Source organism: Ovis canadensis, chromosome 4, assembly GCF_042477335.2.
Source record: "Ovis canadensis isolate MfBH-ARS-UI-01 breed Bighorn chromosome 4, ARS-UI_OviCan_v2, whole genome shotgun sequence".
Lineage (NCBI taxonomy): Eukaryota > Metazoa > Chordata > Mammalia > Artiodactyla > Bovidae > Ovis > Ovis canadensis.
The window spans coordinates 70916950-70935114 of record NC_091248.1 but is presented as its reverse complement, the minus strand read 5'-3'; the positions used below and the strand labels follow the sequence as shown (position 1 = coordinate 70935114).

At 39.2% G+C, this 18165-nt stretch overlaps 1 protein-coding gene across 1 annotated transcript in view; it reads left to right on the top strand.

Annotated features, from left to right (window-relative positions):
- Positions 1-18165, top strand: part of ZNF277 (zinc finger protein 277) — a 133050-nt gene that overhangs the window by 99661 nt on the left and 15224 nt on the right. Inside the window, exons 5-7 of the mRNA XM_069587996.1 lie at positions 8164-8255; positions 13378-13488; positions 17473-17605. Of these exons, the coding sequence (XP_069444097.1) occupies positions 8164-8255; positions 13378-13488; positions 17473-17605 (336 nt within the window). The remainder of the gene's footprint in view (positions 1-8163; positions 8256-13377; positions 13489-17472; positions 17606-18165) is intronic.

The window sequence follows — 18165 nt, the reverse complement described above, 5'->3', positions numbered from 1 at the left end:
TAGTTGGGGAAGGTTCCCAAGCAGTGCGTCTGCTCTGTGGGTGAGACTTCAGAAAGTTTTGGGTTCCTGGTTGTAATCTCAGGATGCAAACTGATAATATCATCAATCTGTGAGCAAATTGCATCTCTTAGTTCATTATAATGCTGTTTTTCTCTATCCTGTAAAACTTGAGTGTTAAGCCTGGGGCTTGGTTGGCCAAACCCACTTCAGGGGCTCAACAGTCCCAAGATTTGTCCCATATCTTATCTATGGTGCTGCAAGGCTTACACTCACATCAGGGCAGTGTCCATGCAGTTTAGAAGCAAGGTCAGAGGCCTGCTGTGCTTTGTCTCTTAAGACTAAACAAGACTTATTTATTTAATTTCCCCAACATCCTGGTGATCATTGTGAAGATCAGTGATCAATGCAAAGAAATAGAGGAAAACAATAGAATGGGAAAGACTAGAAATCTCTTCAAGAAAATTAGAGATACTAAGGGAACATTTCATTCAAAGATGGGCAAAATAAAGAACAGAAATATTATGGACCTAACAGAAGCAGAAGATATTAAGAAGAGGTGGCAAGAACACACAGAACTATACAAAAAAGAGCTTCAAGATCCAAATAACCATGACAGTGTGATCACTCATCTAGAGCCAGACATGCTGGAATGTGAAGTCAAGTGGGCCTTCGGAAGCCTCACTACGAACAAAGCTAGTGGAGGTGATGGAATTCCAGTTGAGCTATTTCAAATCCTAAAAAATGATGCTATGAAACTACTGCACTCAATATGCCAGCGAATTTGGAAAACTCAGCAGTGGCCACAGGACTGGAAAAGGTCAGTTTTCATTCCAGTTCCAAAGAAGAGCAATGCCAAAGAATGCTCAAACTACAGCACAATTGTACTCATCTCACACAGTAGCAAAGTAATGCTCAAAATTCTCCAAGCCAAGCTTCAACAATATGTGAACGCTGAACTTCCAGATATTCAAGCTGGTTTTAGAAAAGGCAGAGGAACCAGAGATCAAATTGCCAATATCCGTTGGATTATCAAAAAAGCAAGAGAGTTCCAGAAAAACATCTATTTCTGCTTTATTGACTAAGCCAAAGCCTTTGACTGTGTGGATCACAATAAACTATGGAAAATTCTGAAAGAGATGGGAATACCAGACCACCTGACCTGCCTCCTGAGAAATCTCTATGCAGGTCAGGAAGCAATAGTTAGAACTGGATATGGAACAACAGCCGGGTTCCAGATAGGAAAAGGAGTACATCAAGGCTGCTTATTTGTCACCGTGCTTATTTAACTGAGAAACGCTGGGCTGGAGGAAGCACAAGCTGGAATCAAGATTGCTGAGAGAAATATCAATAACCTCAGATATGAAGATGAAACCACACTTAGGGCAGAAAGTGAAGAAGAACTAAAGAGCCTGTTGATGAAAGTGAAAGAGGAGAGTGAAAAAGTTAGCTTAAAGCTCAACATTCAGAAAACTAAGATCATGGCGTCTGGTCCCATCGCTTCATGGCAAATAGATGGGGAAACAGTGGAAACAGTGTCAGACTTTATTTTTGGGGGGCTCCAAAATCACTGCAGATGGTGACTGCTGCCATGAAATTAAAAGACGCTTACTCCTTGGAAGAAAAGCTATGACCAACCTAGACAGCATATTAAAAAGCAGAAACATTACTTTGCCAACAAATGTCCATCTGGTCAAAGATATGATTCTTCTGGTAGTCATGTATGGATGTGACAGCTGGACTATAAAGAAAGTTGAGTGCCAAAAAATTAATGCTTTTGAACTATGGTGTTGGAGCAGATTTGAGAGTCCCTTGTACTGCAAGGAGATCAAACTGGTCCATCCTAAAGGAAATCAGTCCTGAATATTCATTGGAAGGACTGATGTTGAATCTGAAACTCCAATACTTTGGCCACCTAATGCGAAGAACTGAGTCATTGGAAAAGACCCTGATGCTGGGAAAGATTGAAGGCGGGAGAAGAGGATGACAGGATGAGATGGTTGGATGGCGTCACCAACGCAATGGACAGTGAGTTTGAGCAAACTCCAGGAATTGGTGATGGACAGGAAAGCCTGACATGCCGCAGTCCGTAGGGTCGCAAAGAGTCAGACACAACTGAGCGACTGAACTAGCCTGAACATCCTGGTGGCTCAGTGGTAGAGAATCCGCCTACCAGTGCAAGAGATACCATTTTGATCCCTGGTCTGGGAAGATCCCACGTGCCACAGTGCAACAAAGCCTGTGTGCCACAACTGTTAGCCTGTGCTCTAGAGCCCCAGAGTGGCAACCACTGAGCCCACGTGCTGCAACTGCTGAAGCCCACATGCCATAGAGTCCATATTCCTCAACAAGAGAAGCAACCACAGTGAGAAGCCCATGCACTGCAACTAAAGAGTAGCGCCCACTCACCACAACTAAAGGGAAGCCCTCGCAGCAGCAAAGACCCAGCATGGCCAAAAATAAATAAATAAGTAAAAATTTGAAGATAAGTGTTGAGATATATACTTATTAAAATATATATGCTGTATCAAGTGAACGCAATTAATTGAAAAAAAGTAAAACTCATCCTCTAATTTCCTTTCCCATAACAATATAAAATTCTCTTTGTAATTCTGTTTCTAAAAATTATCACTTGTGAATTCTTAAAAAAGTACTTTAGAATTTTTAAATTAATAACCAATAATAAATTCCATTTTTTAGGATAACTTACATATATAGTACGCTGTTATATATACAGTTCAGTCGCTCAGTCATGTCTAACTCTTTGTGACCTGATGAATCGCAGCACACCAGGCCTCCCTGTCCATCACCAACTCCCAGTTTACCCAAACTCATGTCCATTGAGTTGGTGATGCCATCCAAGCATCTCATTCTCTGTCATCCCCTTCTCCTCCTTCCCTCAAGATTTCCCAGCATCAGAGTCTTTTCAAATGAATCAGCTCTTCACATCAGGTGACCAAAGTATTGGAGTTTCAGCTTCAACGTCAGTCCTTCCAATGAAAACCCAGGACTGATCTCCTTCAGGATGGACTGGGTGGATCTCCTTGCAGTCCAAGGGACTCTCAAGAGTCTTCTCCAACACCACAGTTCAAAAGCATCAATTCTTCAGTGCTCAGCTTTCTTTATAGTCCAACTCTCACACCTATACATGACCACTAGAAAAACCATAGCCTTGACTATCCGGACCTTTGTTGGCAAAGTAATGTTTCTGCTTTTTAATATGCTGTCTAGGTTGGTCATAATTTTCCTTCCAAGGAGTAAGCGTCTTTTATTTCATGGCTGAAGTCATCATCTGCAGTGATTTTGGAGCCCCAAAAAATAAGTCAGCCACTATTTCCAGTGTTTCCCCATCTATTTCCCGTGAAGTGATGGGACCAGATGCCATGATCTTCGTTTTCTGAATGTTGAGCTTTAAGCCAGCCTTTCACTCTCCCCTTTCACTTTCATCAAGAGGCTCTTTAGTTCTTCTTCACTTTCTGCCATAAGTGTGGTTTCATCTGTGTATCTGAGGTTTTTGGTATTTCTCCCCACAATCTTGATTCCAGCTTTTGCTGCTTCCAGCCCAGCGTTTCTCATGATGTACTCTGCATATAAGTTAAATAAGCATGGTGACAGTATACAGCCTTGATGTACTCCTTTTCCTATTTGGAACCAGTCTGTTGTTCCATGTCCAGTTCTAATGGTTGCTTCCTGACCTGCATAGAGATTTCTCAAGAGGCAGGTCAGGTGCTCTGGTATTCCCATCTCTTTCAGAGTTTTCCACAGTTTATTGTGATCTATGCAGTCAAAGGCTTTGGCTTAGTCAGTAAAGCAGCAGCAGATGTCTTTCTGGAACTCTCTTGCTTTTTCCATGATCCAGCGGATGTTGGCAATTTGTTCTCTGGTTCCTCTGCCTTTTCTAAAACCAGCTTGAACATCTGGAAGTTCATGGTTCATGTATTGCTGAAGCCTGGCTTGGAGAATTTTGAACATTGCTTTACTAGCATGTGAGATGAGTGCAATTGTGCAGTAGTTTGAGCATTCTTTGGCATGCTTTTCTTCAAGATTGGAATGAAAACTGACCTTTTCCAGTCTTGTGGCCACTGGTGGGTTTTCCAAATTTGCTGACATATTGAGTGCAGCACTTTCACAGCATCATCTTTTAGGATTTGAAGTAGCTCAACTGGAATTCCATTACCTCCACTAGGTTTGTTCATAGTGATGCTTCCTAAGGCCCCCTTGACTTCACATTCCAGGATGTCTGGCTCTAGATGAGTGATCACACCATCATAATTATCTGGGTCGTGAAGATCTTTTTTGTACAGTTTTTCTGTGTATTCTTGCCACCTCTTTATAGCCTATATGAAATGCTAATAGGAATTGGCATAAAAAGTGTCAGTCTTTTATGAGTAAGGGATAATCAAGTGTTTTATAAACTCCTCTCCTTTGAGAATTTTATTTTGATTTTCAAGAGAGCATTCAGATTTGTAGTGTGTTTGTTGTTGCACCAAGGGTATAAACTTAATTATATTGGTTTTTTAAGACTCTGCTGTAATAATTTGTGCATAAAGGAGCTCATGTTCTATTAGTAGAGATGGTTGGAAGCTCAAGGATGCAAATAGAACAGAGCAGTTTTAGCTACTTGCCATTAAAAAGTGGCTTCTTGCTTTACTGCCCTGTCTGTTCCATGCTCCTTCTAATTCACCAAAATGCAAATTAGGCTCTCCTAAGAAGAATTTACACACAGCTTCAGATGTCTACCCTTAGGTTGTACTAATTAGGGTCAAAACTGATAAAACTTAAATTTGGCCAAAGTAAACTGTAGATGGCTTAGTATCACTGTGGTTTAAACTCAGAAATGTGTTAAGTTTGTGCTGAGTCAAAACCAGGGAAATATTCAGTGAAATATTTCTTTAGCCAACTTTGGGTTATATTATCACCAGCCTGAGAAATATGAGCCAGAAAGATGATTTTAATAAGTGTTAACTGGTCTCATAGTCCAAAAACAGGAGCAGGCCAAGAAGGTATTGCTCAGCCTTACTGCACAGTATTTAAAGTGATCTTTTTCAAGAGCATTATCTGTTGGTTTTTTGTTGTTGCTGCTAAAATAATCGTAAATATAGGGCTCTGAGATGTGTTTGACGTGATTCTGAGTGAACTCCAGGAGTTGGTGATGGACAGGGAGGCCTGGCGTGCTGCGATTCATGGGGTTGCAGAGTCAGACATGACTGAGCGACTGAACTGAACTGAACTGATACATGTTATCAAGGTTTGCTTTTCCTTTAATTTGACTTTTACTGTCACTTTCAGTTTTTATGTAAGATTCACTTAAAAAGCGATAATTAAAATTTTCTGATACATCAACTTTACTCCCTTTGTTTCCTTTACCCTTATCTATGCACCTGCCACCAACAGAAAGCCCTAAGCTTCATGAGGTAAAAAGTGTTCTTTTATATTTGGTATGTGCCTAAAGTGTTGAGTAAGATCTCTCCATTCTGTATGTCAGAGTTCCAACATACTGAGTCCAGTGCTGTGACTTCTAGAATCCCCATTAAGCTTCACAGCCTCTGGAAACTCCCCTATCAGGCCTCACAGAGTCTTGTCCTATACAATGGTTGTGGTGGTGGTGGTGGTTTAGTCACTCAGTTGTGTCCAACCCTTTCGATCCCGTGGACTGTAGCCCTCCAGGCTTCTCTGTTCATGAATTTCCCAGGCAGGGTACTGGAGTGGGTTACTGTTTCCTTCTCCAGGGGATCTTCCCAACCCCAGGATCAGACCCATGTCTCCTGCATTTCAGCAGATCCTTTACCACTGAGCCACCAGGGATTACCCCTATATGTACAGAGCTCAGTATTTGGACAAAGATACAAAGAATCCCAGTCCGGGTTTCTTGAGCTCTTCCTCTGAAGCTCTCTTCTCTCTAGTATTTGTCCCACAAACTTCTCTTGCTTTTAAAGTATGCTGAATGCCAGTCTTTTTTTCTTTTTTTCCTCCACCAACTGAGGTAGATATATACCCTTCATTTGGGTTTAACTTCCCTGTGTTGCAATTTGGAAAATACTACCCAGCAGAAAACTGGCAATGTATTATTTTTACTCATCCATCACAGTGCTATTATCCATTTTCTGAAAACAGATATAATATATGAAGCAACTTGTTTTATAGTAGTTTACAGGGGAAAGAGAAGTCCAGTATCCATTATTTTCATCATGACTGAAACCAGAAGTTGATTGAATTGATTTTTATCGTGGCAGCTGCTTAATTTTTTTTCTTCAGTGGATTAATATTTCTAAATGTTTGGCAATATAGTTCCAGAAGTACCAATGGAATTTATTAAGCTTCTAGATACTGCTCCTTTTTAGGCTGTCCTATAAATGTTTATAGAATCAGTAATAGACTTTATGAAGTTCCTATTTTGAGCTTCATGTTAGAAGAGTAGCTAGAGAGTAGTATGCAGATGTAAAATAAGAACAGCATAAAACACTCCCTTTTAATTTTAAAGAGTTTTCATATCCATTCAGAAAATAAAGCAAGCAAAAGAGATGATGGTAAAGCAAGTTACCAATTATAGGGGAAGTGAGGTCAGATGAGCTCCTTAGTTACCAGGAGACCAGTAAGTGCCCCTCACTGCCCCTTTGATAAGAACAATCACCAGCTGGGGCCTGAGGCTTGTGTATAGGAGTGTGTCATGTGTTATTATTCAGTCACTCAGTCGTATCCCACACTTTGCGACCCCATGAACTGCAGCACGCTAGGCTTCCCTGTCCTTCACCACCTCCCAGAGCTTGCTCGAACTCATGTGCATTGAGTTGGTGATACCATCCAACCATCTCACCCTGTGTCACCCACTTCTCCTGCCTTCAGTCTTTCCCAACATCAGGATCTTTTCCAATGAGTGGGCTCTTCCCATCAGGTGGCCAAAGTGTTGGCGCTTCAGCTTCAGCATCAGTCCTTCCAATGAATATTCAGTGTTGATTTCCTTTAGGATTGACTTGTTTGATCTCCTTTTAGTCCAAGAAACTCTCAAGAGTCTTCTCCAACACCACAGTTCAAAAGCATCAATTCTTCAGCACTCAGCCTTTTTTATGGTCAGTCTTGTACGTAAGATAGAGGTGAAGCAAGGACTGGTTAGGCAGGAGATGTACAGAGAGCAGGAGAACAGCCATCTTGAGTGGCCTGACCTTACACATGTGCAATCTGAATTCTTTACACAAATTTCTGATCTTATCCTGTAAACAGTGCTGTGAGGTAATATTTTCATCTTAAAATTGAAAAAACTAAGTATTATAGAGGTTAAATAAAATATCAAGTACAAGTGAGTTGTAGTTGTCATTCAGTCGCTAAGTGGTATCCGACTCCTTGCAACCCCATGGGGTGCAGCACACCAGGCTTCAAATCTAGTTCTATTTAATGTGTCAGAGTCTGAACTCTAACTATTGTACTGTAGTTCAGAACTGACTACATGGCAGAAATGGGAATCAGCTTGGATCTTAAAGAAGAGTTAATATTTATAAGAATGAAACAGCAAAGAGAAATAAAAATCACCTCAAGGAAAAGCAATGTATAGAACCACCTTGACTAGAATAGGATGTTACTGGTGCATATTTTAAATTATATCAATTGGAGAGTAACAAGATAATTGTACACGAAAATAATTCTAAGAGGTTTTTCTACCTGCCAAAGAGAGGATGAATATGGTAGAAAAAAGGATTAAAATCAGGCAGACCCTCTAGGAGACTTACTCATAGTAATCTCATAATGACTGACTAAAGACTGGATTCAGGGTGATAGCATTGGGATTGGTGGAGAGAAGTAACATGAAAGACAGATCAAGTAAAAAACATTGATCAGAACTTGATTACAAACTAAACTGCGAGTTTCAGAAAGGAGCACATTTTTAGTTTTAGAAGAGAGTGAGATTGGGAGATGACTGATAAAGATAGGAGAAAGGACAAAGTTGGGAAAGGATGGTAAGACCGTGTTGATTTTGTTCCCTGCCGGCATTTAACTGTATGGACTTGGAGTTTAGGTACAAGAACAGGAATGCAGACATTTGAAATATCATCAGTGTTCATTTACTTCCTTTGTGCCTCTCTCTAGTTTCCTCCTAACCAGACCATGACATTTTTCACTATCTAGCTATGCATTTATTACAGATAACATAACGTATCTGTTTTTCCTTTACAGAAAGAAATTCTGGAGCAACAGCAACAAGAACGAAATGATAACAGCTTTCATGGCATTTGTATGTTTTGCAATGAGGAGTTCCTCGGAAACAGGTAGCTGTTGTGTACGTATTTAAATGTTACTGGTTTTCATCTGAAAACTTATCAAAATGCTGACAGTGGGTGTTTTAATCTTATATAGATTAAGTTACGTGGATTGGCTCAGTCCCATTTCATATATCCACAGTGATTTTTTTTTAATATACCAAACATCAAAGATGGAATGTAGTTGCTCTAAGCAAAGTAGGGGAATAAATTTTTTTAAAAGCCAGAAATAGATTTGTGTTTAATGTTGTAGGGCTTTTTAAAATCCGTTGACAGGCCAAGACCATGTGCAACAGATGTGCCCTTCTGTATTAACTTGTAAACTCTAAACCTTCAGCAGCTTTTGGTGTTTTATTTTTAAACATTAAAAATGATAAAGATCTAAGGGGGAAAATACGTGGGGAATTGGCAATTCTGTCACCAACCCCAACTGGCCTGAAACCAACTGATATACTCTGATTCAGTTCTAAAACTAACCACATAGAGTTAGCATCAGACTCCGCTGGAGAAGGGATAGACTACCCACTCCAGTAGCCATTCTTGGCTTCCATTCTTGGCTTCCATTCTTGGGCTTCCCTTGTGGCTCGGCTGATAAAGAATCCGCCTGCAATGCAGGAGACCTGGGTTCAATCCCTGGGTTGGGAAGATCCCCTGGAGAAGGGAAAGGCTACCCACTCCAGTATTCTGGCCTGGAGAATTCCATGGACTGTACAGTCCATGGGGTCACAAAGAGTTGGACACAACTGAGCTACTTCACTTCACTTCACTTCACTGTGGGTTTAAGGGCATCATCCCCGACAAGACTGCCCCCTCTTTAGATATCACACAAGTTCAGAAATTCCCTTGGACAGCTGCACTTTTGACCAACTGGCTACAAATTCAGGGATTTCCAGCAATAATTTGCTTAGGTTCATTAATTCACTAGAATGACTCACAAAACTCAGAGAAGCGTTAGCCATAAAAGATACAGATCAGGAACAGTCAGATTAAGAGGCACATAGAGCTGGATCCGGTTGGGCCCTAAACACAGAACTTCTGTGCCTTCTCAAAGAATCAGTATCTGTCACCTCCTGGCATGTCAGTGTATTCACCAACCAAGAATCTTCACTGAGTTTTGGTATCCAGAATTTTTACATGCTTCATTATGTGAGCATGCTGCTGCTGCTGCTGCTGCTGCTGCTGCTGCTGCTGCTGCTGCTGCTAAGTCGCTTCAGTCGTGTCCAACTCTGTGCTACCCCATAGACAGCAGCCCACCAGGCTCCTCTGTCTCTGGGATTCTCCAGGCAAGAATACTGGAGTGGGTTGCCATTTTCTTCTCCAATGCATGAAAGTGAAAAGCGAAAGTGAAGTCACTCAGTCGTGCTCGACTCTTAGCGACCCCATGGACTGCAGCCTACCAGGCTCCTCCATCCATGAGATTTTCCAGGCAAGAGTACTGGAGTAGGGTGCCATTGCCTTCTCCACATACTTAATTTAATTATGGAACTTAGTCTCCAGACCCTCTCTCCTTTTTGGAGGTCAGGGTGGCTCTGGGTCCCTAAACTTTGATCACTTAGTTATTTAGTCTTTCTGGCAATCAACCCCCATTCTGAAACATTCTAGAAGCCTACCACAAGTTACTTTATTGGCATAACAAAAATAATCTTAGAGAAATTCCAAGGGTTTTTGAAGTTCAGTGCCTGGAACCAAACACAAAGACAAAACAAATTTCTTTTTATACAACAGTACTGTTTACAAGTGTACATTAACTTAAATACAAGTCATGAAGTTGTAACCTCTAGGAAGTGGGAAGTTTTAATGACAATGTGGAGTGGACAATCATTCTGCTGCCCACTTGAAGGAAAGCAGTCTTTAGTTTAAAAAAAAACAACTAAGCACAGTAACTGACATTGTTGTCTGAAAAACATTGAAAAGGAGAGGGTAACTATTTGTTTGAATTTAGAAAAGGGTTTGGATGAAGCATCAATGTTGAAAACACCAGTTATGAAGATTTGATACTCATATAGATCAGTTAGCATAGAGGAAAACCTATGCCAAGGCCAGTCATTATGCTTTTATTTTTATTTTTATTTTTTTTTCATTATGCTTTTAACACTGTCTATTTCAAAGAGATTTATGGGGATGGCAGTGAGGACCAGCTCCCAATCAAAAAGTTTACCAAGCACTGCTACTTCCTTTTAACATGTTATTTCTAATTTAACATTAAGACTATGATTAACCCAGCGAGGAGCCATGTGACTATTATTAGGAATCTCTAGTATTAAAATTCTACAAATATTTTTGTTTTCTATAGCTTAAGTTTTTGTGATAAATATACATACTGATGTGATTTGAAATATATATTCTTATGATTTATATGAAACTCAGGGATACATGGGTATCAGGATATAATGAGTGAAAGTTTGATAGAGAAAGGCAGTCAGCCTGTTGCAGAGACAGAAGGTTGCTTTATCTTGCACCATACAACCGAGTGCATGTGCGTGCATGGGTGCTCACTCTTCTCCGACTCTTTGCAACCCCATGGACTGCAGCCTGCCAGGCTCCTCTGTCCATGGAATTTACCAGGCAAGAATACTAGAGTGGGTTGCCATTTCCCACTCCAGGGGATCTTCCCAACCCAGGGATCGAACCTGCGTCTCCTGCATCTTCTCCATTGGTAGGCAGATTCTTTATCACTGCACCACTTGCCACAGCTTTAACCAATGATAAAGATAAGCAATGTCCTATTTTTATAAAATGACCCCTTTCCTTCCGCAGCTCTTGTTTATGAAAAGGTCTGTTTATAATGAAAGATCAACAATATAACCTGATTCCAGCTATGCACGATATTAGCAATGTTTGGGGATTATATTTGTGTTCTTCCAGCCTGGGCATAAAAAGAATAGAAAAACATATGGTGTGGATAATTGTCAAGAATAGAAAAATGAGGACATTCTTGCTATCCTGTGTTTATGTTTATTGTAGTGTCATTACTGATGAGATGGGATTTACTTATACCATTTTGCTGTTTACTTTATTTATTAAGTTTTTAAAAATTTCTTTCCTCCATTACTGTCTTCTGTTTTGGTGAGCAGACATTTTCTAGGGCACCATTTCAATTCCCTTGTTTCTTTTACCTTATTTTTTGAGTTATTTTCTAGTGGTCTACTCACTATGCACTATAATTTACTAAGGATTACAACTGACATTTTAACTTAAAACAGTTGAACTCAGATTAATACCAGTGTAATTTCAACAATACACAAAAAATTTGCTCCAAAATGGATTGCTCCTCCCCCACTCCTTTGTGCTATTATTGTCCATAAATTACATCTTTATACATAATAAGTTCATTAACATCTTTAAAATTTTTGTTTCATGCAGTTATTTTTACATCAGATATGGGAAGAAAAGATTTATAAACAGAAATTCATTTATACTGCCTTTTATATTTGACTATGTGACTACCTTTACTAGTACTTATTTTTTTAATGTATATTTGAATTACTATCTAGCATTATTTTATTTTATCCCAAAGGGTTTGTTTTAGTTTCTTATTGGGCAAGTCCTTTAACAGTGAATTTGCTCGGGTTTTATTATCTGGGAATGCCTTGATTTCATCTTCATTTTTTCTCTTGGTATGGGTCTTTCTAATTTATTATACATGAAGTTTGTCGGACTTCTTCAATGTTTCAGTTAATGTTTTCCATCAAATTTGAGGAGTTTTTAGCTGTTGTTTCTTCAAATATTATTTCTGCCCCTATCCTTTTTGCTTTTGGGGAATCCTATTATACATAGACTGGTAGATGTAATCTCTGAGGTTCAATTTAATTTTTGGCATTGTTTCTTCTTCTGTTCTGCACACTGAAAAATCTAAATTGACCTTCAAGTTCATTGATACTTTATTCTGCAGTTCAAATTTTCTTTTGGGCCCTTCTAGTGAATTTTTCATTTCAGTTACTGTACATTTCATCTCCAGAATTTGTTATGTTTTGTTGAATTTCTATCTTTTTATTAGTATTCCCATTTTGGTAAGGGTATCCTTATACCTTTTTTTGATTATTTAGTCACAGTTTTCTTTAGTTCTTTGCACATATTTTTATAATCTAATTTATCTTATGATCTTTGTCTGTTATGTCCAACATTTGGGCTTACTCAGAAATAGTGACAGTTTCTATTGACTACTTTCTTTTCATATGGTTGTCATGAAGGTGGTTGCTCAAGCAGTTTGGGGCCAGCTACGTGTCTAAACAAGTCAGAAAAAATAAACTGTGTAATGTCACTGTACATAGTCTGTCATTGGTATATGTACTAATAAGTCCCCCAAAACTGTCACCTTTGTTTTATGAACTAAATTTGTGGCAAACACAAAGTATATATTTTACACATAAGATTTTTTCTGTGTAAAATTTACATTATATTACATAAATTAAAATTTTCCTTCTATACATGAACTGATCAAAAAGATGGTCATTGTGTATGCAAGTTATCATAACCCTTACGTGAAATTAGATATGTGAACTGTGGATTCCAGTTTAGATCCAATGATAAGCTAACTAAATGTCTGTGATCCTGGGTTATATTTGTTTATATATTTCTCTTGAGCAGTCGTCTCTTCCTTATTAATTGGAAGAGTGGGCAAAGCACATTCATTTAATAGTTTAAAGGACAGATACTCAATTCACCAGTAGAGTGTAATCCTGCTCAGTGGCAGATTGTGGAACAAATTTGGACTCCCTTTAAATAACTGATATGTTTTCATGCATACTATAACACAGACTTCCCTGGTGGCTCAGTGGTAAAAAATATACCTACCAATGCAGGAGACGCAGCTTCCATCCCTGAGTTGGGAAGATTCCCTGGAGAAGGAAATGGCAACCCACTCTGGTATTCTTGTCTGGAAAATCCCATGGACAGAGGATCCTGGTGGGCTACAGTCCATGGGAATAGCAAAGAGTCAGACGTGACTTAGTGACTAAACTTCATAACGTATTAACTCTTTCATAGCCCAAATGTGTGTTGCCATGTTTAACCTTTGCTTGTCTTCTAATTAGTATTGTTATCATTATAAATGCTACTCCTGACCTGATTTGTTCCTAGATGAGTTTTAAATAATGTTTAAAACTTTAACATTGCTCAACTTTCTTCCTAGATCTGTTCTTTTGAACCACATGGCCAGAGAACATGCTTTCAACATTGGATTGCCAGACAACATTGTAAACTGCAATGAATTTCTGTGTACATTACAGAAAAAGCTTGACAAGTAAGTACATTTTTATGAAACACAGCCTAAAGCTATCTTAATCTTGGACTCCACTGTGAATTTTTATAAAAATTAATAGTCACAAGTAATTAAAGAAATAGGATTTTCTCATTTCTCATGTTGGAGGAGTTCACATTTTGTATGACAGTCCTTGTTTTGTGTAGATCATATTGCCTTTTAGTTGCCTTCAAATATAAATGTCATATGTAGCAAACAGTGTATATACCACTGTAAGGTATGTTATATAGGGTATGAAAAATATACTTACCAGCATAAGAAAGAGAATGTTATTATGTCCCTTGAGTCTCCCTTTGTTCCCTTCCTCATTAGTATCTCCCTGCTGCTACTGCTGCTGCTAAGTCGCTTCAGTCGTGTCCAACTCTGTGCGACCCCAGGGATGGCAGCCCACCAGGCTCCCCCATTCCTGGGATTCTCCAGGCAAGAACACTGGAGTGGGTTGCCATTTCCTTCTCCAGTGTGTGAAAGTGAAAAGTGGAAGTGAAGTCGCTCAGTCGTGTCCGACTCCTAGCGACCCCATGGACTTCAGCCTTCCAGGCTCGTCCATCCATGGGATTTTCCAGGCAAGAGTACTGGAGAGTATCTCCCTGAGTAACTACTGTTCTTCACTTTGGATTCATAATTTCTATGCTTCTCTCTATAATTATTCTACACATTTAGTAAAGTCAAATTCCTAGATATTATTCAACTTTAGGTGAAACATAGTATCCTGCTTGTATTTTTTTTAATGTTAGTGTTAATTTACATTTACATATCATAATACTCCACTTTTCTTGAGGTTATATTCTGGCTGTTTAACTTGTAGAAATAAGGAATAAAATTCTCTACATCACCAAAATGTTTTTCAAAAATCTGTTCACTCTTCTTTCTAAGAAAGGGCTCAAGATTTTACTTTCAAACCTTAGTTTTATTCACTCAAATGTAGTACTAATGAATGTAGTGTCTCAGCCCACAACATTTGGAGCAATAACATTGAGCAAGAAATACCCATTATAAAATTCTAAATTCAAATTCTGGTATCAACAGTACATTGAAACAAGTCTCTTCACTCTTTTAATGAATGATCCTTCATTTATAAAATAATACCAGGTGTGTTCTCTAGCAAGACTAGCAGTAATGAATATCCTTAATCAACTTATTTCCCATAAATTGTTTACTATAAAAGAATATAGTTATTTCTGTGGCATAAAAAATAATTGAGATCTTGTTTGCTAGAGATGGAAAAGAATTAAAAAATAGCAATAAAAACTTATTTCAGTCATTTTGTTGTCAAACCCAAGTTCATATGCCCAACACACAGTGAGACCAAGCAAACCAAAACGTTGGTTTAACACAGAAAGGTTTATTGCAAGGGCCACACAAAGAAAACAGGTGGCTCATGCTCAGAAGACCACAACTCCCCAATGGGTTTCAGGGAAGCAATTTTTTAACTTAATTTATTTAGTTTTTAATTGAAGGATAATTGCTTTACAGAATTTTGTTGGTTTCTGCCAAACATCAGTCATAGGTATATGTATGTCCCCTCCCTCTTGAACCCCCCTCCCATCTCCTTCCCCAGCCCACCCCTCTAGATAGTCACAGAGCCCCTGTTTGAGTTCCCTGAGTCATACTGCAAATTCCCCCTGGCTCTCTATTTCACGTATGGTAATATAAGTTTCCATGTGACTCTCTCCATACATTTCACCCTTTCCTTCCTCCTCCCTCCCACCATCCCGTGTCCATAAATCTGTGTTTGATCAGCTTATGTACAATTCTCTGATTGATTGATGTTGAGGTAACAGGGCACTGTCACAAGGGTTAACATTATCAATCCTCAGGTTCCAGTAGATCTGGAGCCCACATGCCCATGGTCATCTGGTATTTCAAGAAGGACCTAAAGATTCCATGACTGCCATATGGCTGATTTACTATTCAAATTCATACAAGTTCTCCTGACCCAAATGCTATTTTTGTCACTACATGTTCCTATCTTGTCAGTCATTAGTTCTTGAGATGGACTTTTGTGACTCAGGGGAGGCCTGGAAGACTGCAACTTTTCTACAGGCAAGAGGCCGGCAGAGGGCTTGGTGGAAGGGTTGTGTCCTGGGAATGCCCCATAGTGTCCTGCTTGGTTATAATTTTAGTGTTTTCATGAATTCTTTGTAACTAGAAAGTAAAACTCTTATGACTGTTGGCTAAAAGTTCCAGGCAGTATCAGCTGTCCAGCTTAGTATGAGAAAAGACATTTTTCTAGTAATCTGTTCGAAATTGGGCATTACTGCTTCATTAGGTAATGATTCCCAGTTAGGGGAAATACTCTAGCAGAAGGTACATGTGAATGATAAGATAGTAAAAGTAGCACTTACTGTGTGCCATGAATATGCTAGGCATTTTATTCATATATATATATATATATATATATATATAAAGTGTGGTTTAAATGTGTTCATGTATTGTTCATATTTTGTGTAAATTATTCTCATGATTTTGAATTTATATGTATACATTGTCATAAGTATTCTCTAAAACGTAGGTGTTATCTTCAGGTTAGAGATCAGAAAATGAGTGGTAACAGAGATAACAAGTAATTTGACCAAGTCCCACAGCTGGAGCTAGGAGTTAGACCCTACAAATCAGGTCACAGTTCAGTTCAGTTGCTCAGTCATGTCCGACTCTTTGCCACCCCATGAATCGCAGCACGCCACGCCTCCCTGTCCATCACCAACTCCTGGAGTTCACTCAGACTCACGTTCATCGAGTCAGTGATGCCATCCAGCCATCTCGTCCTCTGTCGTCCCCTTCTCCTCCTGCCCCCAATCCCTCCCAGCATCCGAGTCTTTTCCAATGAGTCAGCTCTTCGCATGAGGTGGCCAAAGTACTGGAGTTTCAGCTTCAGCATCATTCCCTCCAAAGAAATCCCAGGGCTGATCTCATTCAGAATGGACTGGTTGGATCTCCTTGCAGTCCAAGGGACTCCCAAGAGTCTTCTCCAACACCACAGTTCAAAAGCATCAATTCTTTGGTGCTCAGCTTTCTTCACAGTCCAACTCTCACATCCATACATGACCACTGGAAAAACCATAGCCTCCATGAATCAAGGCAAATTGGAAGTGGTCAAACAGAAGATGGCAAGAGTGAACGTCAACATTCTAGGAATCAGTGAACTAAAATGGACTGGAATGGGTGAATTTAACTCAGATGACCATTATATCTACTACTGTGGGCAGGAATCCCTTAGAAGAAATGGAGTAGCCATCATGGTCAATAAAAGAGTCCGAAATGCAGTACTTGGATGCAATCTCAAAAATGACAGAATGATCTCTGTTCATTTCCAAGGCAAACCATTCAATATCATGGTAATCCAAGTCTATGCCCCAACCAGTAACGCTGAAGAAGCTGAAGTTGAACGGTTCTATGAAGACCTACAAGACCTTTTAGAACTAACACCCAAAAAAGATGTCCTTTTCATTACAGGGGACTGGAATGCAAAAGTAGGAAGTCAAGAAACACCTGGAGTAACAGGCAAATTTGGCCTTGGAATATGGAATGAAGCAGGGCAAAGACTAACAGAGTTTTGCCAAGAAAATCAGGTCACAGGATATGCCAAATCACAGACTAATCATTACACTCAGTGGAAGCAACCAGTGCTAGTTATCATTATAATTATTTGAAGAACATACCTTCATTTTCATTTTTAGAATAGATATTTCAATTCAATTAGTAAAGCACCAAAATCATTTTTGGGTAATTAACTAAATAGCCAAGTTGGCCAGTATAGCCAACTACAAAATAAACCACAACATACATCCTCTAAAGCCAAATGAATAAAGTGAGAGGGATTCCAAAAAAGAATATTACATCCCATTTGAAAACTCTGTGAGACCTAAAAAATGAGTAAATTTTAAGGCCCAGTAATAATAATAAAGGTCTACTGCAACAGCTATTCAAGGGTCTTATTTAATCTCGGGGTTTGTGTCTTTCTTGTAGCTTGCAGTGCTTGTATTGTGAGAAGACCTTCAGGGACAAAAATACACTTAAAGATCATATGAGGAAAAAACAGCATCGTCGGATCAATCCTAAGAACAGAGAATATGACCGATTTTATGTCATCAACTATTTGGTAAGGCTTTCTTTTCTCTTCATAATTTAAAATTTGATTGCCTGTCTACAAACATCAAAATGTGGTTGAGGGATACTTTCAAGCAATGGTTAGTTTACAAAAGGTAACGTGATTTGATTTGTCTCTGATTTGCCAGGTGCTCATATAGTAAAAAGGTTGTATCTCTAGAACTCATAGGGATCTTGCTCAAATAAATAAATGTAAAATATCTGGATAGCCACACATTGCCCCCCATTTATTGTCTGTTACCTTGAGTACAGGGACTTCTATATTCTATATACTATTGTGTTCTATATACTATATGTATGGGTGTATGTTAGTTGCTTAGTCTTGTCCAACTCTTTGTAACCCCATAGACTGTAGCCCACCAGGCCCCTCCATCCATGGAATTCTCCAGGCAAGAACACTGGAGTGGGTTGCCATTTCCTTCTCCAAAAGGAACTATAGAGAGAAAGAAAGTGAAGTCGCTCAGTTGTGTCTGACTCTTTGCAGCCCCATGGGCCATAGCCTACCAGGCTCCCCCATCCATGGAATTTACCAGGCAAGAGTACTGGAGTGGG